Below are 25,718 nucleotides of genomic sequence, written 5' to 3' on the forward strand. Positions count from 1 at the left end.
ACAACTCGGGCCCTATGATTTCCGCGATACAGAAAACGCAGAGGGAGTCGCGGAATCCAGTCATAAAAACGGAATTGACAGTTTAACGCAGAATAGCACGGAATTTGCCAAATTTTGAATTAATTAATCAAAAATAGGTCATTGCACTTACATCAAATCAGGATATGGACTAATATCTGTAAATATTAAGCTGGAACAGTCTATTTAAATATGAATCCTGCATGTTCTGCGTGTCTCTGATAATGAATGGAGAAGAAGCACGTCTTCCTTTTTATCACACACACTGAAGCACGCATGACGCTCCGGTGATTTCAGCGTCTGCTGTCTCACTAAATAAGGATGTGAACACATGAACAACATCTCCAGAATTGCTCTGACAGTCACTTCTTGAGCATTTGACCGTTTGATTTGAGTAAAACTAGCGTCACATCACATACACAGAGCTGTAAAGGTACGTCAACCCCGTCAAAATAAAAGTCCGGTTTACAGACAAGTATTTGCAAGATATGCATTACTATTGCTCAGCAGAATGTACATAGCCTACTACTAAAAAAAAATCAAACAAAATCAAGGTTTAATCACACAACATTTCTTCCATGTTTTATTTTTAATAGTAAATCCCCTTTGTTTACCAAAAAGTTAAGTTTGCTTCGTTTTCAATAATTAAAAGATTAATTAATGTTTTATGTGTTTAAAGTTTAATGTGCATCTCAGAAAATGCTTTATTTAAAACCACAATTGAATGGCACTTAAATGCACTTAATTCATCTGTAAACTTTATTGTCATTGTTCACAGTACAAGTACAGACAGATAAACAATGGGTAATAAGGAAAATTAGTTTAAAATGAAGTTTATTTTTGATGTATGCATTGCATTCTATGCATAAAAAAAAAAAAAAAGAAATTCTAAAAAAGGAAACTATGGAATCGATGGAATTTTTGGTAGAATACTCGATTACTAAAATTTTCGATAGCTATAGCCCTACCCATGATGATAAAAGAGAAACACTACATTAAGGTAACCGGCGCTCCACCAAACCATCTTCAAACATGCCAGCCTGCCCACACACATCCAAACATGCAACACTCTCCAAGCTCACAGAGGGAGGCCGTGGGATTTACTAGTTAACAAAACGGCAGAACTAAATCTGCTTCCTTTGTTTAGCTGGCACACATTGCATGGCAACAGACATGGCTGTTGTTCCCATTTGAATATGCTCCATCTGTTTGTGAACATTGAACTCTCAGTGTATCATTCAAAATCAATCAAAAACATTACCTGAAGCAACTTTTTGACACACTCAGAATGGTTGTTTTTGGCAGCAAGGTGTAACGCAGTAAACCCTGATGTGAAGAGGAGAAAACAAGATGTGTTATTTACATTTTATTTATTTTGTGCTATTAATGTAACATAAAAGCAATGAAAAAAAACACACTGATCTAGTGGTTACCGACCTGAAGTGTCCTGCAGAGAAACATCCGCCCCGTGAGCCAGGATAACAGCAAGGCATTCAGCTTGACCTCGTGTGGCTGCTACATGAAGACTGAGAAAGAAAGGAGGGGGGAATGTCATGAACACTTAATTTTAGTTGCAGATTAGCCATGCCACTCATATTTAGTCAGTTTGTACATCTTGTCTGTAACCTACATCCAGTAAATAGAGGGCTCTTTGATTTCAAAAGGTAGGTCAATGACATGCTCTACATACATGCTTGTCCTAAGGCAATTGTAAAGCATGCTAGTGTGAATGAGTGACATTAGATCAATGTTTTTCATTCTGTGTAGCAAGTCGAGCACAATGCAGCAATTAACATTGTTGTCAAAATACATTGACCTTCAGAATTTGAAAGGTGGCTGCATTTATTGTACCAAAAATACAGTTAATAATATGAAATATGAAAGCAAAAAAATTTAATTGAAATAGCGGTTTATTATTTTTATTATTATTATATTTTATTTATTTTAATATATTTTAAAAAGTAAAGCCATAAGGTGATGACAGCTCATTTTTAGCTGCTCAGGTATTCACGGTCACATGTTCAATCAGTTTTGCTGCCTAATATTCATGTGTAAACCATAATACATTTTTTTCAGGATTATAGGATGAAAATAAAGTTCAAAAGATCAGCATTTATTTGAAAATGAATACATTTTATGCATCCTAACTAAAATAAAAAAAAAAAAAATATATATATATATTTCTTTCAGTAAGCAGGGCACCAAACTTATAAATGATAACATACACATGTTTTTAATGCACTTTTTGGAGATTTTATTTAAATCTTGAGGCTTCCATCCAACATTAACATAAATTTACTAAAAATAAAACAAATAATAACACCTCAAAATTCACATGAAAACACATGGTTGCAAACCCAGCTAATGAGGACAAATATTCATGTGTGGGTGAACGATTCCTTTAAATCTTTCATTAGTCATGAAATCTCTGACCCGAGGGCACAGAGACGATGAATTGCTCCTTGTGATTATAAAGTTCAGTGTTCTCTATCACTTAATAAATAGCTTCCACTGAACCATGCTGGGGTGATATCTACCATCTCTTCATTAATTGGCTCTTTGGAGGACAAACTTGCGAAAAAACATTCATCTACATGAAATCGATTACAACTTATCTAGAAGATAAGCATCAAGAAGCACTGGGATCTCTCTTTGGGCAGTAATAAAGCTAACTGCAAAAGCTACGCAAGATGTCCTGATAATGAACTCGATAATTATGTCACTCACGACAGAGATCTTACCTTAAAATGAATAAGCCAAGAACTTTAAATATTCAAATATGGCAATTTAAGTACAATATACATCACTAAAGCTATTAAAAGGTCAGTCCAGAAACAACTACACTGTTCTTGAAAGAATTAAAAGGAACACGGGATGGGCAATATGATCAAAATCTTATATCATGAGAAGTTTTCATGAATTTTGTATCATGATAACGATAGTATTTTTTTTCTTTTAAAAAGGTTTTTAGAATATTAAAATCTCATATTTTCTCTCACTGTTGTTTGATTAATATGAATTGCAGACAGGCCAAATATTGGACAGCATCTCCTTTAAGTCGTCCGGATACAATATAATGTTACACAGGAGTTTTCTTTTACAGTTGTTTACTCCCTCTCAACACCTAAATCACTGTTTATGAGATACTTGTAAAGCCGGAAATTATGACAAATATGTGTTTAAGTAATCGTTCAAAACCAATAAAGTGGCAAAAAAACAAAAAGATTGCTCCTCCCATACAGAAACAGAGACCGTGAATGCATATAGCTCTGTTGTTTATGTTTCAACGGCTTAAAATCGTTTGTTTTAAAACTGCAGTGCTTAAAAACGCGTGTCCATGCTACAGATGTAGTCCCTTGTTTAGGAACGAGCTCCTCATTTTGTCCTGGCTGGTCATTCTTCTGCTCGAAGCCACCTGGTTCTGTCTCCAATTCACTCGCTATAATGTTATTCACATTTCTGCCTGCATCCCCGTGGCGTGTAAGATTGCAGTCATCCAACTGATGAAAAAGTATTACCGTAAACATTGTATTTTGCAACACCAGGATATAAACGATAGAGCATAATATAAAACGACTAGTGCTTTTCAATTTGCCTGAAACAGTATTTAAATAGATCTTTTACAAAAAAATGAACACTGTCATTTTTTTTTTTTGTGGTGTTATGAAGTAGAAAGACCGTTTGACATTTTTCTGCTGAACATTAAAGGCAACCAAACATTCTGGTTATCATTGACTTCTATTGTATGGGGAATTTTTTTTTTTTTTTTTTTTTTTGTATACATATATCTTTGTTACAAAGATTTTAAACAACATGTGGGAGAAAAAAATGATGGAAGAATTTTAATATCTGAGTAAACTTTAAAATAAGAAAAGTTTTAAAATGATGAATCTTAAATCACAGGCATCCTTAGATTGAATTAAATGCTCAAATCAATTAAACGTTTAATCCCTCTGCATTCTCCACAAGCTAGAGAACAGATTCTTGTTTTTAGTTAGAAGCCAACACATTTGCTCCAGCATTTGCCTTGTGTTTTTGTAATTAATATGATCAAGAGCTGTTTCGCAGTCCTTTTCAAGGTAAATAACATGATCACCGGAGCATATGATTATCAAATCGCACAGGGTCTCGTGTCCAGCTCCTTCATTATCAGGAAATTATATCTCCATGGCGACTGTGACAGTTTGGAAATACAGCGAGGCTCTGTGTTCTGCATGTGCCTCTCCAGCTCGTGAACCCTCTGAAGTGCAAGCACTCGAACACAATGAACTCCTCAAATGGGCAGATAAGGATTTATTGTGAGCCTATGAGAGCGTTTTCGGCTCAAGCCATCGTAACGCAGGACACTGGAGACTCATTCAGGTCGGCAGTATCAGAGTTCATTACTTACAGAGTGAAGAGAGCAAGATCGTCTCTCAGCTTTCACTGGAGCTTGCTCATTGATTCATATCTGAAGGAACTCATATCTGAGGAATTTTTCTTTTCTTTTTTTATAACTGATGTTTTGAAGGTACATGTCAATAATCCATCTAACATGCATTACATGAGACATTCTGCTAGACATTCTCCTTAGAAGATCACTCACTGTGCAAACTTAGGTTGAATCTAAGATCAGTAAGAAGTCACTCAGAACATCCTAGCAATGGCCTAGCAAGTTCAGCATGAGAAAACTAAACTTTCTTGCTAAAATATTACAATCTTATGATGTCAGACTCTAAAAATGTGGAGAACAAATTCCTTTATGACAGATTTAAATTTCCTGTTATTCTCACAATACACAATAAATCTGTCCACAACATTTCAAAACATGTATATTTTTCCCCCAAAATGTAGACATAAGCATGTAATTATTCAGGTTGAGGCTCCAATAAAACAAAATCCTATTCATCTCTGCCAAAGAAACAAAGCATTCAAACTTCTTTGAACTAGTATAACATATTTAATTGCCTTTCCTATGACTTCCAAGCAAAATGACAGAAAATTGCTAAACGAGAAAGTCAGAAAGGCAAAGCTTATTTTGTAGAATTTCGAGTGTTTAAGTCATTGTTGGTTAAAATGCGTGTCATGCATGATTTTAAAACTGGAAGACTTGCATACACAAATCGAGCATTCACTTCTGAACATCTGTGTGCTTGTTGCGATAAATAAGAGAAAATGAAGGCTGATGTAAATGCAATGAAAGGTAATGCTGATGGCGTGAATGAAGGACTAAATTTGTTTGTTGAGTGGGGTTTAGATTGTCATTTCCACAGCTAAATAAACACTATAATGAATGGATGCAAAAAAGCATAGCTCAAATCTCTCTTTCAGCTGGAGTGTAAACACACACACACATGCAAATTCATTTTAATGCACTTCTCAAGTGTTCTGCAGAAAATTCTCTTAAAACACTGCTGAAGTCACAATTAGAGCAGTCAACATCTGATTCAAATAAGAATGAGAGCAATATCAGTTCCAGTACTCACGCAGACTTTCCCTCGCTATCAAGCTTGGTGGGACAGGCTCCTTTCTTCGACAGAAGGGAGGTGACTTTATCTGCTTCTCCATGCTCTACTGCACTCAGGAGACGCTCATCATTCTTGTTCCATTCATTGGCCTAAAGAATAAAAAGTGGGTGATTTAAAAAAAAAAACACAGATCTCACAAAAAAAACAAAGGCCAAATCTAGTGTCGTTATTGGATGAGAGGTGTGCTACAAATAATGTTTCGTAACATTCTGTTCAGAAAACAACATGGACTAATTATCTTTCTTGGGATTTAAGATTCAGTATTGGCTCCTCAAAAGGATTGATTTAAATTGAGAAATATATAAGGTCAATGAGACAAAAGAAAAAATTCACTGGTGGCCTCAGACTTTTTCATGTCTAGCCTAAATGATCAGGACTTAAACATTAGCAGAAAAAATTGACTTACAATAACAAACAAAAATGTGTGTTTAAAGTGTTACCATAAACTGATTTCTTCAGCCCAGAAACAAGGGCTATGGGAGCTGTTAAAACACCATTTAATTGTCCTCTTTAACAGATGGAGCAAATCCAGTCTTAGGCAGTTAAAAATTGTCTGTGAACTGGAAATAAACTTTAGTACTGTTTTAAAAGAGCCAATATTTCAAATTTATGATTGTCATCAGCTATTAGCAAACAACAGTTTGTCCTCTCTTCAACAGACCCTAATGGAAATCACCCAGCTTTCCCCATTTGTCTTCACCCATGACCTTTGAAAAATGTATACATATGAGTCAAACTAAAAGAACATGAGTTACTAGCCTTTGAACAAATGAGAGAGCATGTTGATAGAGCTTTTACACACTCAAGGAGAGATTGAGGAGAGAAAGACGAAAGAGTTGAGTTCAATCAAAGAAGCCGCTCTTAGCATGACTAAAAGGCGAATAAAAGATTTGCCTCCTCCCAACTTCCAGCATGGAAGAATGATGCAATGACACCAAAAGCCACTGGATCAGTCTTTGCATCTCAAGCTATCTGATTCAAATAAGGGCTGGCAATACATTAAATTTAACAAGAAATATACATTAGGGGTGTAAGCAAATATCGATACATGTATCGCATCGTGATATTTTGTTTGGGGATACTGTATCGATTCTCAAAAATGGAATATCGATATTAAATAAATAAATCATACAGGATTCATGGCAGTTGTTCTGTTTTGAGTTTACAAAACTACTAAATATTTTAGAAACTTAATTTTCTGTAAGTTTGCTTCGCTTCGATTTGTATTATAAAAAGTGCTTGAATTGTGTTCTTAATGACAGCTTTCCTAGAAAATATTCTATTCCTAGAATAAGAAATAACCCAATATATCACCTTAGTGACAGTACCGCAATGTATTGTGATAAATATCGTATCTTAATTATTTACAGGAAGCGTCTGTAAAAGTCTGTACACATTACAACCTGCTTGAGCTGTGAGTTAATAACCTATACCAGTCACAATTGCGCATAACAGCCCTTTGTAAATGGGAAGACTGATTGCTAGTGACACTTGTGGATCCATACAAACAAACAATTTCCATCAAAGCAGTGAGGTAAAAAGGAAAGCAATCATGTGGAACAACGGATGAAGTCACCTGAATTTCACCTATAATTTACGGGCATCTCAAAGGAATGAAATGCTTGTGACATGAATCATTTTATTTCCTTCCAGTTCTTGAAACCTCTCAGGAACCACAGGAACGGATGAAACCGTTTCCTAACAAGGGCTTATTCACAGCTGAGATTCAAATGGAGACAAATCTAGTCTTTGTACCTTTGCATAACAGTGAAACTATGCCCAGTGTTGAACATAGTAAAGCGGAGCAACTGTTTGAAGACCTCCTTTGAAGTTGTCAATGCAGGACATCATTTTGAGAAGTCCAAAGACACGAAAACATTGAGGAGTTCTGAACAAGCCAGAATGCAATTGCTCTAAATGTAGTCTAGGCAGTGAGCTGAAAGCAGACCGCAGAGGCCAACACCACTTGTCACTATTTTTGAAATGCAGTGTAACATTACACGAGCCATAGTATACCAAGCACTATTTTTGGGAGCTGTTTGACTTTGGCCTACTATCTGCAATCAGCTGAAGCTATTTAAAGTCAACTCATGAAACAAATGAAGACCATTTGTAAAAGAAAAAGATGGCATTTATAAAGAAACAAAGTCTGAATTAGGCTCCTAGCATTCTCTGGTGCAGTGTACTTCAGAACACACTAAGACTACATTTCAAAACAGACATGCTGAAAAATCAATATGGGTCTATAATATTCCCTCAGATGTAGGAGAAAAATTAGGATCATAAGAACATTTTGTTCTGAGGGACATGTTCATTTTGTTTTTATTTTCTTTTTTGTTCATTTTTTCTTTTTCTAAGAGCAGTTACAGCAAAACGGGAACCAAAATTGCAGTTAAAAATAAAATAAACAACAACAGCAAATAATCATTTTTTGGGTAATGATAATAAAATAGGCATCTTTACTACTGATATATATATATATATATATATATATATATATATATATATATATATATATATATATATATATATATATATATATATATATATATATAGAGGATACATGAATTTCATGTTTTGGATTAATATCCTTAATCTGAAAAGAAAACAGCTTCTAGAGAGGGAGAGAGGGGGAGAGAGAGAGAGAGAGAGAATAATGGTGCACAAATAAAAAAATAAATACAAAATATAATGCTTGATCAGGATGCATAGCATGTAGAATAAAAATATAAGCAGGAATGTAAGATTGCATGAAAGGCTTTATACTGGTATTGCGAGGACTGTTCAGAACAAACTGTCAGTCTATTGCCAAAACTGACATGATGAGCTTTTAATTCTCTTCTAATGAAAGAACATGGAAATGGAAAAAGAGCAAACATTAGACTACTAGCTATAAAAAGTTGAGAAAATCTACATAAGCCTCCAAAAGAAATTTTAAACAACTAGCAACAGCCTGGAGATCTCCTTTTTGTCCTGGTGGGCCTTTGCAAAAACAGGAAACACTTAACATTATCTCAAAAAGGCCTGTTGGACTAAATAACCACTGGAGAACAGGGACATATGGCACAAACATAACCTCCACCCATTGCTCAGTGTAAGCATTTAACTTTTATCTGATAAAAGGTCCTCTTCAGCTGTGCAATATTTAGAGCCAGAGGCAAGACAAGTGGTTTAGATCAAACGGTTTTCATGTTGAATTTGCGTTATCTGCTCATAAACATAAGCAGTTAACTAAGTAGGAAAGAACATTGCAATTTTGAGATTTAGACGTTAAGAATCAATGGGCATGAGGCATATTTCTCTAGCACATTGTATAATATCCTTGTCTTTGAGTGCTCATACACTGATATATCTCCTGTCAGTAAAATAAACGGTAGATAATTTTAGTTCCTTGCCCACTGTTAAAAAAAATGTAGGCGTGTTGCCAAGTTGTGACCCAAGTACTTAATGTGTCATGCTGAATATTTTCAGTACACTAGGCCTCAAAGCTAAAATCAAACACAAGACATTTTATTTGGTTTGCAACCAAAAGAAGTGTAACAATGTGCTAAATTGGAAACCGACCGGATGATGAATGGGTTTATACTGCCTGTACCTGTACATAAGGCCAATTAGATCAAATACAAATGTACCACGTCAGGCCATGTGAACCAGCCGTTGGCTTTCAAACTAATGGCTTCTCAAATTCGAAAGGATCAGCCGAGCCCCTTGAGAACAGGCTGGACTATGACCTCTTATCACACGCGTCTCTGTTCAAGCCTGGCACTAGCCGTGTTCTCTGTTTGAACAATTACACTCACACTGCTAACATTTGGACTACTTCTCTTTCTTGGATTCCTGAGATGATAAGCTCAGAGCTGCACGGTGAATACTTGGAAAAGCACATTCCTGTGTGAGAATTTTTAAACCTCAGAATCACTCTTTTATATTATTATTATTATTACATGATGGATAACCACATAACGCAAAAAGCTACAATGTCCACATATGCTTGATGTAATAAGATAAAAAGTTAATATGGCAATTTTTCATTGCTTTCCTCTTTGGCGCCGTTTATAGCACTTGAACTTTTACACTTTTTCCTCACTAACACCCAGATAGCAATAAAATCACAACCATTTAGAAAGTTTAGGTCAGTTCAAAAGTTTAAGAAATTAGTTTATATATATATAGTAATATTATGAAAGATTATTACAGTCAAACCAGAAATTATTCAGACACCTATATAACTTTTGATATGTTTTTTAGCGGTTGATGTTTGGCATTTATCAAATATCGGCAGCAGATACGTTTTTTCTGCTTGGCTGATGTGTTTGAGATGGGACTTTTATTTTGACGGCGTGGAGAAAGGCAGCGCCTGAGTGCACACAGTGCTCACACTCTCTCGTTTACTGTTGTTGTTAAAAGTTCTGTCTAATACAAATAGAAGTCTGTCTAATAATCAGATAGAACGGTTAAACAAAGGAATTAATGTATACAAAAAGTATTATAATGATTGCTTTTATATTATTAGTAATAAACAAACATTATAATACTTTCTCGTTTGCCATCAGCATTAATGAAAATACGCATTTATTTCATTTAAAAAAATCTTTAAATGACTAATGAATATCTAATTTCACAAACCTTGCGAGCTGTGAGATCTTGTGAAACTGGCATTTTTATCCGGCATGATCACTTGTTCTCTGTGTGACGGTCGGCCCGTGTTTATTGAATGCTTTAAACGTGATTTCAAATTATGCTTTGCTTTATGCATTTGCCCACTGTCATATTCATGTCATTTTCACTGTGTGCTATATGTAAAATGAGTGTTACCTTGGCTTTATTTAAAAAATATGATTCCCAATGCACGGCCTAATGGTTAGAGGGTTGGACTCCCAATCGAAGGGTTGTGAGTTCTAGTCTCAGGCCGGACGGAATTGTGGGTGGGGGTAGTGCATGAATAGCTCTCTCTCCACCTTCAATACCACGACTTAGGTGCCCTTGAGCAAGGCATTGAACCCCCAACTGCTCCGGGTGTGTGCTCAAAGTGTGTGTGTGTGTGTGTGTGTTCACTGCTCTGTGTGTGTGCATTTCGGATGGGTTAAATGCAGAGCACAAATTCTGAGTATGGGTCACCATACTTGGCTGAATGTCACTTCACTTATCACTTCACTTATCACTCACTTACTCACTTATCACACAAACTTCCCAGAATACTGAATACCCTGCTGGTTAATGGGGGGGGGGGGGTTATTCTTTTCAAAAAGACCATTAAAGCTGCTTGCTGTGAAATCTAAAAGATGATGTGAATTAAATATGACGGCTTTAACATTTGTCCATTCAGCCAGTCTTACGAGTTCAGGAGGGTGAAAGTACACTAAAGACATAATCTCCCCTCTCAATCTCATTATTAGACTTTCAGCCATGTGGCACATTGATAAAACCCCGGTGAACAGGGAAGAGCTTGAGGGGTTGAAAAGGAAGGCTCTGGATATCCATTCAGGGCTTTACCATTAGCATGGTCTAAATGCAAATCTTTGCAGTGCTTCACTGTACAAAAGACATCCCTATAGGACTGCTGAGATGTATAAGAGAGAAAATCCGTGGTTCAGATTCATGCAAATGGTCTGTGCAGATAAACAACAGCTGTTAAAGTCACTCTGTTATTCCCTAAAGCTTGTTTTCACACATATTGAGATGTTCTCAAAACCCGGTTTTTGAACCGTCCCCTAACCCCCAACTCACTAAAAGCATATTCTACTCATATAACCAACCGCCTCTTCCATAAAGAGCAAAATCTCTTTTTGTGGGAAACTTTTATTACATGGTGTACAAATGCCTCCTTTTGTTTAACAAAGTTCAGAAGTGGACGTACCATGGAAGTTCAGAGATTTTAATAATAACTGCATCTATCTTGCCAGAAACTGTTATAGAAGGGGTTCATCTGTGGATTTACCTCTAAATAAATCCCAGAGATGTTGTCTAGGTCCAAACTTGAGCAGACCTAAATAATATGAGGGGCAAGTATCTGTAGCTCTGGGAAATAATTCTGAAGTTATGACTTCCAGTACTTTCTAATGCCAACCATATGAACCTTTTGCAAAAAACAATGCATCTTTTCTTCTAAACTACATCTGCAGCTGCTTAAACAATTGCACAATGTGGGGTAGTTTACATTGGTCTGAATAGATATGAGGATTAAAAAGACAAAAACCACATGACTTGTTTGAGGTTCTGCAAACGAGACTTAAAATAGACCTTCTGTACATAACCTTGCGCATTCATTATCACATTCCACCAAACTCATCCACTGAAGGAATGTGGTTTTTAATCCCTTGAACAAGAATTCCATCCCATGCCAAATCTCTTGGAGGAACTCTAGAGATAATTTGCCTCTGAAAAGAGATCAAACAAAGGGTTGGAAGATGTTGTAGAAAGTAAGCTTTAGAGGGCATGATGACTGAAAGTTCAGAAAGTCTGTATTGGTAGTGGTTAGAGATCAGTAAGGTTTGTCTGCAAAAAGTAGTGAATAGTTTAGATTTTTTCAAGGACTGCCAATCGATAAAAAAGTCAAAATATCCTGAATTCATTATAAAGTGTCATCAATTTTAAACCTTAAAGCTGCAAAATGCATCTATTCAGCCACGCAGTCACCGGCATGACAAGATGTGCAAAGGACACACACACACAAACACAAAAAATGATTTCTCACTTGAATTAACCCTCTGAAGTCGATTAACGCGTATACGCATTATGAGGCATTTTCTCCTGATAACCCCGAAAAGAACTTAAATTACTTTCGGTTTTTATCGTACAGATAAGAGCAATACATCAATCGAATCTGTAAAGGTTCTACTTTTTTTGTATACAGACATAACAACAACAAAACTTTGTGTAACAAAAAAGGTGTGCTGTCTGCAGCCTTTGTCTGCGCTGATCTTCATTTAAAAAACGCACCATTAAAATTAACTGTAACTCAGTGAATACTCAACGAAGAGACATGAGAGATATCTATAGAAACAAATAATAATACAGCTACTATAGCTTTGTTCTGGTTGGCCGGTTGGTCACAGATTTCCACAAATTCAATAACATTTAGGCATCGTTTCTTTTTCCTATATCTTCACAGTCTAACCCCCCTAATTTTGCAGGTTTATTTTATTATCTTTCACTTTTAACCCTCTTAGTTTGAGATAGTTTTGAGTAGCAATTGGGTGGGTTTTGTTGTGAAAACCTGGCAACCCTTTCTGTCAAGCAAGTAATATTACTATTGCTAACTCATTGAAAAATACACTGGCATCCTCTGAATTAAAGAGAAAATAATCACTTCACCCAATGTTTAAGTGAATAAAAAAGCTTTGGCAGCCTTACTTACTGGAGTTTCACAACTATTGACTTTGTTCTCACCAGACTTGTGTGTGTGTAGGTGATGTAAAAGAGCAAAGCAGGCTTTTGGACCAAAGCACTGTGAGGCAAGGGAAGGGGAGACTCAAAAATTTTTAACCTGCCCATCCCCCTGGGATTTCTGCCTATGTGGTGAAGGTAGCATAATTACAATGGTTACAATTTCTCCCACCATAATTTAATTTGAATTGTACGTCTTTTTATCTCCTTGACATTGATTCCCTAATAAAGCAACCATCCTAGTAATGCCACTAGAATCAGGCCTGGCAAAAACATGAAGGAGGTACCTCTAGGAAGACTCTTCCCTACATAATTTGTTCAGTCATCCCATTTAATTGCATAAACATTTTAATTGGATTTTTATAATTAATGTGATTGGTAATACATTTCATTAAATTAACAGCCCTACTATTTCCACCAAGTAACACCCACAGTCTTCTGTATTAAGATAACGTCCAAAAAAAAGGAAAGGGCATAGCTGAAATAAATTGCATTGTTGCAAGCAATCAACACTCTAAGACTTATCTGGGATGAGCCTCCTAAAGCAATAATACTAACAGTTAGTAGTCCAGAGCCAGACACGTTTGATTCATCCTGATGGCTAATTTCTCAACCTGGAAAGCCTGTCATTACTTCACCACCGACAACTGTTACTGAGATGAGTCATGAATAAACCAATTTGAAAGCTCACCGAATGTCTTAAGTCACGAAGGAGATACAGACGGACCATCTTATACTATCAGGGCTGCAATATATCAAAGCCACAATTACATGAAGTGAAAACAAGGCAAATGAAAACTAGAGTCTGGGATAGCTGTTTTAGGCCAGAGGATGTAATATGCAGACCAGAAGGGACGTGAACGGAAAAGCCTGTGGTTAAGGGGAGGGGGGTGTTGGGGCTAGATTTGCTAATCTCTAGGAGCCAGGCAGCTGGGTCTGTCCTAATACAGAAACCATCTTCTTAGTGCGGATACCTGCTGTGCCCATTCTCATCCGCTTTACCACCAGATTCACTCTGATTGGTCGACTGGGGCTTTATCTGATTGGTCCTGAGAGCTGTAAACATTTGATTGGTCAATTGAAAGCAGATCTGAAAACAGAAAAGGTATGGGGGTCAGTTGTTTGCCTACCCAATCACCAGACATGTTAAAATAAAGCTCACTTTTACTGAGGTTATTTTTAGTTATCATTTCGATGTTTGGCTGGCATGACCAAATATATGAAATTAATACACACCTGGCACTGTCAATAGAAGGTGCTATTTATAAGTCAACCTACTTTTTGCCACGGGACCGTTACACGGGCAGCCTAGACCGTGATCCACTCCCTTTAAGGTTTGAATTAAGAAGCGACCGACAGTGCATATGAAAGGTGTCAGAGGATAGAAAGGAATTAGCGTCTGGACAGTCTGCTACGGCCGAGCAAATACAGTTAAACGCTGAGGGGGGAGGGATGCTACATGTTTTCACTACAAATACTTTAACAGGTCCTGTGAAATAGCATATACTCTGTTTCAACCCACAAAATAAATATTGCACAGGAGACGTTCGTCTCTGCCATTTGAGGTTATACAATGTAATGAAGGGTTGTGTGTTTTACCCTCACATGGCAGAGACCCCGTTTCTAAATCCCCTGGCAGCCATATCTAACTGATGAGGTAATTCCACAAAGCACAGCAAGCCTTATCACTAGCCAGACTACCCTGCCTCCCTCCTCAAACTCTTTAACTCGACACTGGGCACTGCAGATTCTTCCCAGAATGGACGCACTGACCTGAGGTGAAAGCGAAATTCCATTAACAACATTATGATGCTATTAATCCACGTTTTTTGTTGACTAAACTTTTATGTGAAGAGTAAAAAATGAGTCCTTATCTCCTTTGGACAGCTCAGGATAGATTCACTGAGGGTTTCATCATGTTGAAGGTTGCAGTTAATGTGGAAAAGGGCTGGGGTAAGGACACTAATTAAGAACTGTGGACATGACTACATTCCAGATGAGATAAATCCAGTCTGCTGGGAGTCTTGTCATTACTTCTTTACAGGACAAGGCTTGGAAGAGAAAAATAAATTAACATCTATTTGGTTTCATAACACATCTAGCTTTACATTAACATCTAGACCTGATCATTAGATGCAAGACCGCACCTGAAGCAGGTTAAATGCTGCATCAACAATTAAGAATAAAACCGTCCTTTGAAAACAAAATAATGTGATGGTAACAATACAGTTTTCTTGACTATCAAATATTTAGCATGAACCGAAAACGCTATACAAACACAAAATGACATTTTTCATCACTGGGTGAGCTATCTGTTTAAGACTTTGGTAATTTCATTGTTCCGTTTAGGTTCAGAGCTGTTCGTTTTTGAACAACCTGATTTCTTACGCTTCCTCAACCTCATACAAATTACTATTACTTCTCATGAGACTGGGTTGGAAAATCATGCTTGAAAGTTCATCTGATCTAAAGCATAAATGACACGGCTCTGCTAAATAAGGATCTTCTAGGCCATTTCCCTTTTATTCATTTCATTCAACTTCCTCTGAAAAACAAGAAGTACAAATCAGGACAACTAGAAAAATCAGTGTTCTAGTAAATATATAAAAGCCCATATAACATCAATGGATAGCAAATTACAAGTGAAATGCTCAAAACATTTTCTAGCATACTGCAAAAACTGGTTTTAAGCACTAAACAGTGCTTTCAGACAACAATGTGCAATTAGATGTTATCCAACAATTCATGATACAATATTTCCATTGCATCATCTAAATTAGGGTTACAACTAAATGAGACCAAATAAGAAAATGAGGTACCCTATTAATTACATTACATAATATTAACTGTTAATTTATTAAAAAGCTTAAGACACAAGCCGGTAAATAAAGAGACTGGACTATAACATCAACAGCCTGCAAAACATCAGTTAACATCTAGTCTCTTACATGGTAAAAGAATCCCAAGAAGGAGTGGAGGTTTTCCAAATGTTTCCTCAATGACTTAAGCAGACCCTGTGTGACTCTACGGGCTGATAAAAGACAGCTCTCATCATGTCAACATAGCAAAATGTGTCTGCTACTGATTTGTGTACACAAAAGGTCTATTCTTTCAAGTGAATGACAAATAAAAAAAGTCAAATAGAGCCGCTGTCCTACTGAGATCCCATAAAACTGGTCTACACCAAGCTGTTTTTAATGTCTTGTAACTTACACATAAAGACTGAAACTTAATGCCATCCTGAGTAAGAGGCTAGATAAAGCTTTTTATGTTTCTCTCAAACATGCCACAAATGCCAACAAATTTAATAATAGCGCACTCTTTCTTTCTTATTCAATATGTTACGGGTAAATCAGGACTGTTCAAATGGGACTTCAAACACTGGTTGAGTAACATCACATATATTACAAGACCCTGGCCATCAGCTGCTATTATAAAAGTATTTATCCTGGCAGTTCTAATCTCCTGTTTTGCTCAAGAATGAAAGCCTGGCCTTACACGAAAATTCCTGTATGGTTCTGGACTGACACACAAAACCCAAAATAGAACCAGGAGGATATTTTGTTTCTCGTGTTCTTGATTTACCTCTTTTTCTAGAAAACACCCTGTATGGCAAAAAACTGAAACAAGAGTTTCGATTGGTGAGTGTACAGGATTCAAAGCAGAAGTGATGATAAAATACAACTGAAAGTAAAATACAATCCATATGAAATGGACGGCGAATTCATCAGACCGGAAATGCAATACCGTGTGAAATTACTTCACTACATAGCAAAGTTCAAGTATGGTGATCTCTGAAATGCATATTCATATCACCTGATTGCTTGAGACCAACACCTCACAAAGTGACTTCTTGGTACAAAAATTTAAAACCTGGAGGAATTGCTAATTTTAGCAGTGTCACATTCTGTTTTATACGACACAACTTTAAAGATTACAAAAATCACATAAAAAAAGAAGGGGCTTGGTTTGTGGCGACAATGGAAACAGGAGCTGATGATTTTTGCATTGCATGATATTTGTATGTGTACTTGACTATCTATTCTTGTGACTGATTGTAATCACTTAAATAGAAAACAATTATGACTAGTGAGTAGGGCTGCATAATTCATCAAAATTAAATCGCAAAGGCAATAAATGGGGATTAGACAGAAGCTGTGATTGTCATGCTGTCTTTCAGTGAAGCACAGTTCTATGATCAACAGTAAATCTCCATCCAAAGGCCAGTAGGCGCTTTTGTGCTGAAAATCCAAATGTGCCCCGTAGAAGACATCGCTGCAGCAGAATAAACAGAACATTTGACTGCTTTCACTGATTCAACCTGACTAATAAACATATGACTATGGCAATATATGGTTTATTGGAGTTCTTCTTCTTATAGTTTTCATTATAATAAAGTATATCTATAATGAAGGTTTCATAGATGGAGCTAGGATCAGAAAATTATACAAATGAATATATGAACGAATGAATTGTATAGGGTTGCTCCGATCACGGTCGGCCGATCGTTATGCGCATCTCGTCAGTAAAGCCGGTTCTCTAATCAGCAGTTAATTCCATCACGTGCGTGATTTCACATAGATCAGCTGTTACTACATAGAGCCATTGTTAAATGAGAAGATGCGCAAATCCATGTTCATTTTCAGCGTTTATTGGCGCATCTTCTCAGTTAACAACGGCTCTGTGTAGTATATTGAGCCTGTGTGCAGTTTTTGACTGGCAAAGATTTACTTAATTTGCATGCCCTATTAATCAGTAAAAAATAAGCTTATATGCATTATAGACATTTAAACTATTTTATGAAGTAGATAAAAGGGATATAATAATTAATAGGCCTGTCGCAATAGTTGATAAATTAATTAATTAAACACGCTAAAAAAAAAATGAGCTCGATATTTTTTGGGGCCGCGAACATTTCTTTTTTCAATTTTTATAAAAAAAAATGTAACATGTCATGATGTGGGGTTAGTCTGGTGGTAGAAAACACCCTCTCCGATGGCACAGATGTCCCGAGAAAAAAAGAGAAAACGTCTCGCTAGAGACCAGCTTTGGGAAGCGCCTTTGATTTGCTTGTGGATGTTTGCGACGCAAGTGATACAGCATTGTACTTGCACTACTGCTTTATTTTAATACCGCATAGCCTATTTTGCAAGTAACTTCGTTGCCCTTTCTCTCAAAATGGGCCTACTTTTCGCTCGCTTCATTTGGCTTGCTCATCTAAATATGTCTGTAGGTGTGTAGTTGTGTGTGTCAATGCGCCCAGTGAGTTCACACACACCGCACATCGTTTTCTCCTTCTTTCCAAATCGCTCGGGCAGTTGTGCTCCTAAAGGGCGTCTGTCATTGCTTAGCATCCATCAGCTGCGATCTCCATTACAACAAGGAAATTGAATTAAACAGACAAAAAAAAATTTTTTTTTAAAGACGTGATGTGACCGGCCCCTTCATAGGTCAAAATGTTTGGTTAAGGTTAAACGGTCAATATGAGCATCCCTAACTGACATATAAACATAATATAACATACAAAATTAATTTATTTTAAGCCACACAAAGTCAACATGTTGAAATGTTTTGCTCTGAATCTGCCATAAAATAACATAAAAGTGTATTGATCTCTGAAAAGGTGTACCTGCGTTATTATGCCATTATCATTATATTAGTTGAAACTGGTCTTAGAACGACAATATTATAGTTTATCGCGATAAATACTTGAACAATTTATCGTCCAGCAAAATTTGTTATCAAGACAGCCCTAATCATTTATCAATCTGTTATCATTTTGACTTAATCCTTTTATTTAAAAGATGGAATGTGAGGTTTACCTTTAATAAAACCTTTCAACATTTTATTTAAACATTTAGTACATTATTAAATAAACCGTTGTTAGTCATGTTGTCATTTAAAATCCGGACAGCATTGACAATGTTATTGTATTAGTGTTCATGCAAACCATAAGTTTAATATAAAAATTTCAAAGTTTTGCTCCTAGGCAACCAACACTGTTGTGCAAGTAAACACCCACCCACCTTTTAGTAAAGATTAAAACAGTTAAGCATGTCTTCTACACCATACAAGGAAAAAAATTATATTATGAGCTGTGAATGTGGCTATGGCAGGCTTGCTCTTAACAACATTCCGTGTGAATGTTCAAAATGCCAATGTGACCATGTGCTGGCAGAAAGTATCTTAAAACTCAGCTTAGTTCTGTGGTTTGATGATCACATAGAATTTCACAGTAATCTCTATCCGCTGACTCAGCCCAAAAGGCAATGATTTGGCAAGCCAAAACATGCAATTATAAGCAATAATGTTTCGTTCAAGTACATTCCAATACTTCAGCCTGAGACTGATGAAGTTCTATTATAGGCTTAGAAATGATTGCTGAATCACATCTGGTGGCAGGAAGCTCCACTGAGGCTTGTTTTATTTATTTTTTGTCATTCATTCTTTGGGAGTGCATATATTCTCAGCCTTAAAATTATACTCCCAGTTATGACTCAGTCATCATCATAAAGCTGCAGACATGTCTGATTCTGAGTCATTCACCCCAGTCTAGAACATTCATACAAGCTGACTATGAAACTACAACTAAAATTCCAAATGAACGAAAATGTGAATTAAAAATGTGATACATTATTAAGTTGTTCAATTACTGTCTAACTTCATAGAGGGACAGTTTATACAAGTCTTAATTTAAGTGTATTAGACCTATACAACACCATTTAGTTTGCAGAAAGAAAGCTAAAAGCAATACTTACATCACTTTTCCTAAACTTTGCCTTCAGGCTCTTCATATTAGTCCATTCAGATTTCAACAGATCCCAGGACACCTGAATAAAATCAAACTTTAGTTAGTCATACACACATACTCCAAAGCAAACTGTCGCTTAATGCGGCGGAAACTAAGGATCAGGTCAGCACTGTTATTAATGGCAAAACTAGGACCAAGCTCTTGGAGGCAAAGCACAGAGGTGGATCAAGTTACAGTGGCCCCAAGTGGCAGGAGTACTGAATCTAATGTGTGGTCACTGTGCAAAGTTTACAATGTCAGAGCATTTTGTGCAACTTCAAAGTTGTAAAAAAAAAACACATGTCAAGAGTCCAGACACTCTGTGAGCTCCATAAATACACATAAACCGGGGTCACTGATATTCTTGGATCTTCCTGAGGAGTCTCCACGGGAAAGTCAAAAGTTTGTATGGAGTGTTCAGAAAGACTCCAACAAGATAAGAAAAGCAAACAGGACTTACCGCGCGCTTCACTGAGGAACAATGGCAACATTGTGTTCAACTATAGCTGACAGGAATGATGATTGTAAACAACATTGGCACGTAAATGTAACATTGAAGCGAAATTACAGCTATTTTGTTCGGCAGCGTGAAGCCTGAAACGCTCGCTTCTAAAGTTCAGCGGAGTTCTAATGGAAATAGTTTGACATTGGAAGGAAAAATATACGGGAAAAGAGTGTTTAGATTTCTGCACTTACCCACTTTGCAAAAGTTAAGCCGCGCACACAGACCTCAGGGGTTTGTCGCTAACACACTTTTCCGAATGGTGTTAAGTGCTTCATATACCATTTAGTTCTATTTGGACTCGTAGATATTAAAAGAGAAAATGCGAACGGCGGGCAAAAGGGGAGAAACCAGGAGCAAAGTTATTCACCGACAACAATCCATTCAAGTAGCGCTCGCGCTGCCTCTGATTGTTCCCCGGGCAGATCGAGTGACGTCACCATACATGTGTCCTCGTGACCGAGCTTGACTGTATATACACATTCAACGTTACAGTGCACGAAACATTTTTTTTATTCCCCTTACAGCATTTTACTATGTTAAGCAATAATGTTAACCTTATATCTGCATTAGTCGTTAGGAACTTTAATACCTGTAGGATTATTTTAAAAGAAAAGTTTTTTTTTTCCTTTAAAATAATCCTAAATGTTAAAAAGTGTGTGTGTGTGTGTGTGTGTGTGTGTGTGTGTGTGTGTGTGTGTGTGGTGTGTGTGTGTGTGTGTGTGTGTGTGTGTGTGTGTGTGTGTCTGAGAATTTTAATCAATAACCAACTGACTTATTTTTCATAAATTGACTGCCAACTAATTCCACTGAAATACTGACAAACGTCATTACATAACACGTCATTAATACGGGTACAGGTTTTAATTTATGAGTTAATTAAAATCTAATGAGTCTACATAATAATATGTGTACTATATATAGGCTTAACTATAACACACACGCGCATATATATATATATATATATATATATATATATATATATATATATATATATATATATATATATATATATATATATATATATATATATCGTTTTCTTTTAAAATAGGCTACTCTTTAAAATATATTTATTTTAATGTATTTTATCGTTGTAATAAACTGTTCACGAGAGTGTTATTCTGTTTGAGGAAAACATTTACTGCTGTCAGTAAATGCTCGGGAGCAGATATCTTTATGGTTATGCATATAGAGCGATATGTAATAGCCTACATTCCACTGGGACCATAAAAGTGTCCTCGGGGTCGGAAGCCAAACGTGTGGATTCGACGCTGACTCACTATCCGGTGCAGCAGTGCTAGGGAAGGGCGCCGCGAGGTGGACGCGTCCTGCGACTTTAAACCCTTATTTGACTACCAATACTAATATATCACATATTCATTAAGAACGTTTATACTCTTGACAATTTAGTACAACACATATGGCATCAACTAGAACTGTGTGGCCCACCGACTCACATTGGAGAAGAAAAACAGCTGCTGACAGAAAGAGTTTTTGCTGTTTCTTTCCAAATAAACCACTAGGGACAAATAAAGGCTTATATTAGAATCACTTGCTGTAACATCAGGCACATTCATGCTTCATTATGTAATTTTGGCTTTCATTGTAAAAAAAAAAAAAAAAAAAAAACGCTGACAGTACTAATAGACTGACAAGCAGTCCGCCCTGGTAATTTCTTCAGAGCTGTAACACATCTGTGGTTATGCAGCAGCATCAGAGCAAAGAATAACACCAATACCATGCTTGTCTTTTAGGTTGGTGTGGTGGGTCTGTGCCTTGGTGGTCTATTGCCACAAGCAAAAAAATAATCAACACAACAATAAGTTCAAACCACAGGGAAACTTATTTAGGTTACCTATAAAAAAATTGTTATGAGGAGAATATGAAAAGAGCTTAAAAAAAGCAACACAGCTCCAGGCTTCATAAACAAGTTGCCACACTTGCAACACAAGTACTGTTTCTTTTTCTCTTGAAAAAAAATAAATAAAAAATTAAAATTATATATATATATATATATATATATATATATATATATATATATATATATATATATATATATATATATATATATATATATTTATGGAAATTAAAAATATTAAATAGCACAGCAGTAAATCGGCATATTAATATGATTTTGTAAAGATCATGTGACACTGAAGACTGGAATAATGGATGATAAAAATTCAGCTGTGACATCACCAAAATAAATTAAATTTCAAAATATATATAATTATTTTGATTTTCTTTAATTGTAATAGTATTTAACAATATTGCTGTTTTACTGTATTACTGATCACATAAATGCAGCCTTTGTGAGCAAAAGAGACTTCTTTCAAAATACAAAAATCTTATCAACCCAGAGACTTTGAACTTCTGAACATATATGAAACATATATATATATATATATATATATATATATATATATATATATATATATATATCAGAAGCTACAAAAATGTATCATATAATATAATATAATATAAAATAATATAATATAACAAAAATATAATGAATACATTTTATAATACATTGAAAATGAAAATGTGACATTCAACCTACAAATTATAATATAGAGGGTTCTAAATACATACTTCTTCAAAACAATCATATGCTGCACCATTTCCTGTGTACTTTTCTCCATTGTAGCCTAGCTAGAAAACCAAAGATGACAACATTTCAACTGTCTTGCCTAGAATTATATACCAAATGGACCACACAGTACAGAATAATTAGAGCCTTTTCCGAAGCCATGTGTTTCTGAATATTCATTGAAACAAGAATCTGTAGAGGGCTGTTTATTCTGCTTCCCCCACACTCATCTTCATGGCCAATATTCAGGTTTATCCCCTCATACAGTGGCTAAATAAAGGTTTGGATTGGAGAGAGGCTTAGAGTTGACACGGCCCCTCACCTCACTTCAATAACTGAAGCAGCAGAAAGATTCCACTGAGCTACCAATGTAGCGGAACAGCTATATGTCACAAACCAAGTACAATGAAGCTCAGCTTTTCATCAAAAAATTTCCCAGGCTTGAAATATGAAAGATCCCAACAGGGTGGGCTCTTGATTTCCAATGATAGACAATGCATACTGGTCACGCAGTTAGTGGTACTAAATATTTCAGTAATTATGAATATTCATCTTCAGAAAACAGACCCCCCCCCCCCCATTATAAATAATGTATTGCAGACATACATGCAATCCAGCATTTTAATAGCATGTCAAAATATGCCAGCACTAGGTCTGCATCCCTCCTTCACTGACCAGTTTAAAACTAAATAAAAAATAAATGTGATGAAAGATTTAAAGATTTCAAAACAACTCTGAAAGGCAAATGAGGGAATCAGTAATTACTTTAGACACACTCGGCTTGGGTTATGTTTGGAGGGTTGTTCCTGTAGGAATTAAAAATGTAAAGAAATAGAAGATGTCTCACCTCAGAAACAAACACATAGTCTCTCAGAGGAATCTTCTCTAAAATGAGTTCAAGTGTATGCTTGCTAATTGAAGTTTTCTGTCCAGGAGGGGGTAGTACCTCTCCATTTCACTCAGGTCTTCTGGCATTTTCTCTCTCCTCTCGTCCTTCTGCGAAAAGCAGATTTGGAGAGGGTCTTGCATCATATGCTTTCGACGGAAGACCTTTGAATGTTATCCACTTTGAGCTCTAGCCTGGCTGAGAGCGTATTCCGCGTACGGCACACAAAATATTCTGATTATATTGACTGGTAAATTGTGTCTCCACTTAGACTGATTAAAGTCCTTACACCGCAACATCCACAGCGAGAAGATTTCAGCGATTCCCAGGACTCAAGGATATTACTGAAACCGTGTCCCTTCATCCTATCTTTAATGGTATGACATAAACTGTAAAAAAAACTGTAAAAAAAAACAAATAAATAAATAAATAATTAAAAAAAAACGGTAACTGTGGTTGCCAAATTTTAACATAAAAATGTAGTAGTATATACTATGTATTATAGTACATAGGCCATATCAACCTGTCTTTTTTTGTAGCTTTAAACCATAATAAACCCTGCCATGATGAATCGAATTTCCACAAGTTGAAGTAAATATAGGGTAAATAAAGATGGTGCACAAAGTCATTCACACAAATACCAAACAACACCGCGACACATAGTTAGTGCTAAAATAATGCAATAACCTACACATTAACATAATAAAATACTAATGTACATAACTGATAAGAAACAGTTATTTAAAATGAAACAATCAAATGTACGCTTCCTTACGAAAATCAACCTTGGTTTTATAGTAACCCTGATAAATACACATCTTCATCATGTTGATGTCTATGTGATGTCTGTATTTATATCTGCAAGACGTATTTTTTAGTGTTTGCTCATCTGCAATACGTTTATATAAAGTCTTCTATCAAATGACAAATAGAAGTCTATTAGATGTCTTTAAGATGTTTATGAATTTGACATCTTACAGACTTCTGTCAGATGTTTGTACACAGCAGATGCTTTCCAGAACAAGTTGTCTTTAACAAACATTTTTATGGTTTATGGTTAAACTATAGCAAAACTATGGTTGTATTGTAGATACTATGGTTTAACTATATTTTAATAATAAAACCTTCATATTCATCCGGAAGAAGGAGGCGGGAACCTGCGGACGATCAAATTAATCTTTAATTACAAAAATAAACACAAAACAGCACATCAGCCCCTCACGGACGACTGATGCGCACAAATAAAAAGCAAACACAACTAAAAGCCCAGTCCTGGTCCTCTCTCGTCCTTCACTGTCGTCGCTCCTGTTTTATATCCCTCCATCTCCTCCGTGGGACTCGAGACCGGTGAGTGTCGCAGGTGTCGCTCATCTCCAATCACTCCACCGGCCTCGCTCGTTCCCACGTCCCTCGGCCCCACCCAAATCGTCACATATATTAACCATGTTTTTGTTGTTGTTGTTGTAGAAATGGTTAATTTTTGTAAGGGAGCTGTCACTCATGAAATGCAGGGAATGTAAATGTATCCTTTATTATCCTATATTATCTAATATATAGGATTATATACAGTAGGCCTATTACTCATTTAATCAAATTTTCCCATCATGTTTACCACCAAAAACAGTTTGTTTGGTATTAACTACACTCTGAAGATAAATCAAGACTTTAGAATCTTTAATCTCTGGCACACAAATTTTCGGGTGCTCTTTTTAAGCCCAGTCTGCTTGTCTGTCCTCGACTCTGTATGGGGTTTGTTAAATGTCCTTACCAGGAGGCCTCTGCTTGTTTCTCACACTTAATTATTTTGAGGAAGTGTCTGATTGTGTTTTCATACAAAGAATCTTATAAAAGCCAGTGGGAGTATACTCTATGTGCTTTGGTGTTAATATAAAATGTGTTCAATGTAATGGAAGACAGATAAAGAAAGCATTACTAATTAAATAACAAATTCACTCATTAAGTATAGTATTTGAAATGTAATCTATCACATTTCGGAAGAAAAACAAAAACAAACAAACCATAAAAAGTAAATATAATGT

General features: G+C 36.1%; 1 protein-coding gene across 5 annotated transcripts in view; it reads right to left on the reverse strand.

Annotated features, from left to right (window-relative positions):
• The window catches only part of LOC113038638 (ankycorbin-like), a 39,765-nt gene extending 19,129 nt beyond the window's left edge, over positions 1-20,636 (reverse strand). For 4 of the 5 annotated variants that reach the window (XM_026196231.1, XM_026196230.1, XM_026196229.1 and 1 more), the window contains exons 1-5: positions 20,398-20,636; positions 19,670-19,741; positions 5,484-5,614; positions 1,456-1,544; positions 1,280-1,344 (exon numbers count right to left, since the gene is read on the reverse strand). In XM_026196231.1, coding sequence (XP_026052016.1) covers positions 1,280-1,344; positions 1,456-1,544; positions 5,484-5,614; positions 19,670-19,705 — 321 coding nt within the window. In that variant the 5' untranslated portion in view covers positions 19,706-19,741; positions 20,398-20,636. The remainder of the gene's footprint in view (positions 1-1,279; positions 1,345-1,455; positions 1,545-5,483; positions 5,615-19,669; positions 19,742-20,397) is intronic. The other variant, XM_026196228.1, reaches the window with a different exon arrangement.
• Positions 20,637-25,718: the final 5,082 nt, after the last annotated feature.

The sequence above is a fragment of the Carassius auratus genome, chromosome 21 (genome assembly GCF_003368295.1).
Source record: "Carassius auratus strain Wakin chromosome 21, ASM336829v1, whole genome shotgun sequence".
NCBI lineage: Eukaryota > Metazoa > Chordata > Actinopteri > Cypriniformes > Cyprinidae > Carassius > Carassius auratus.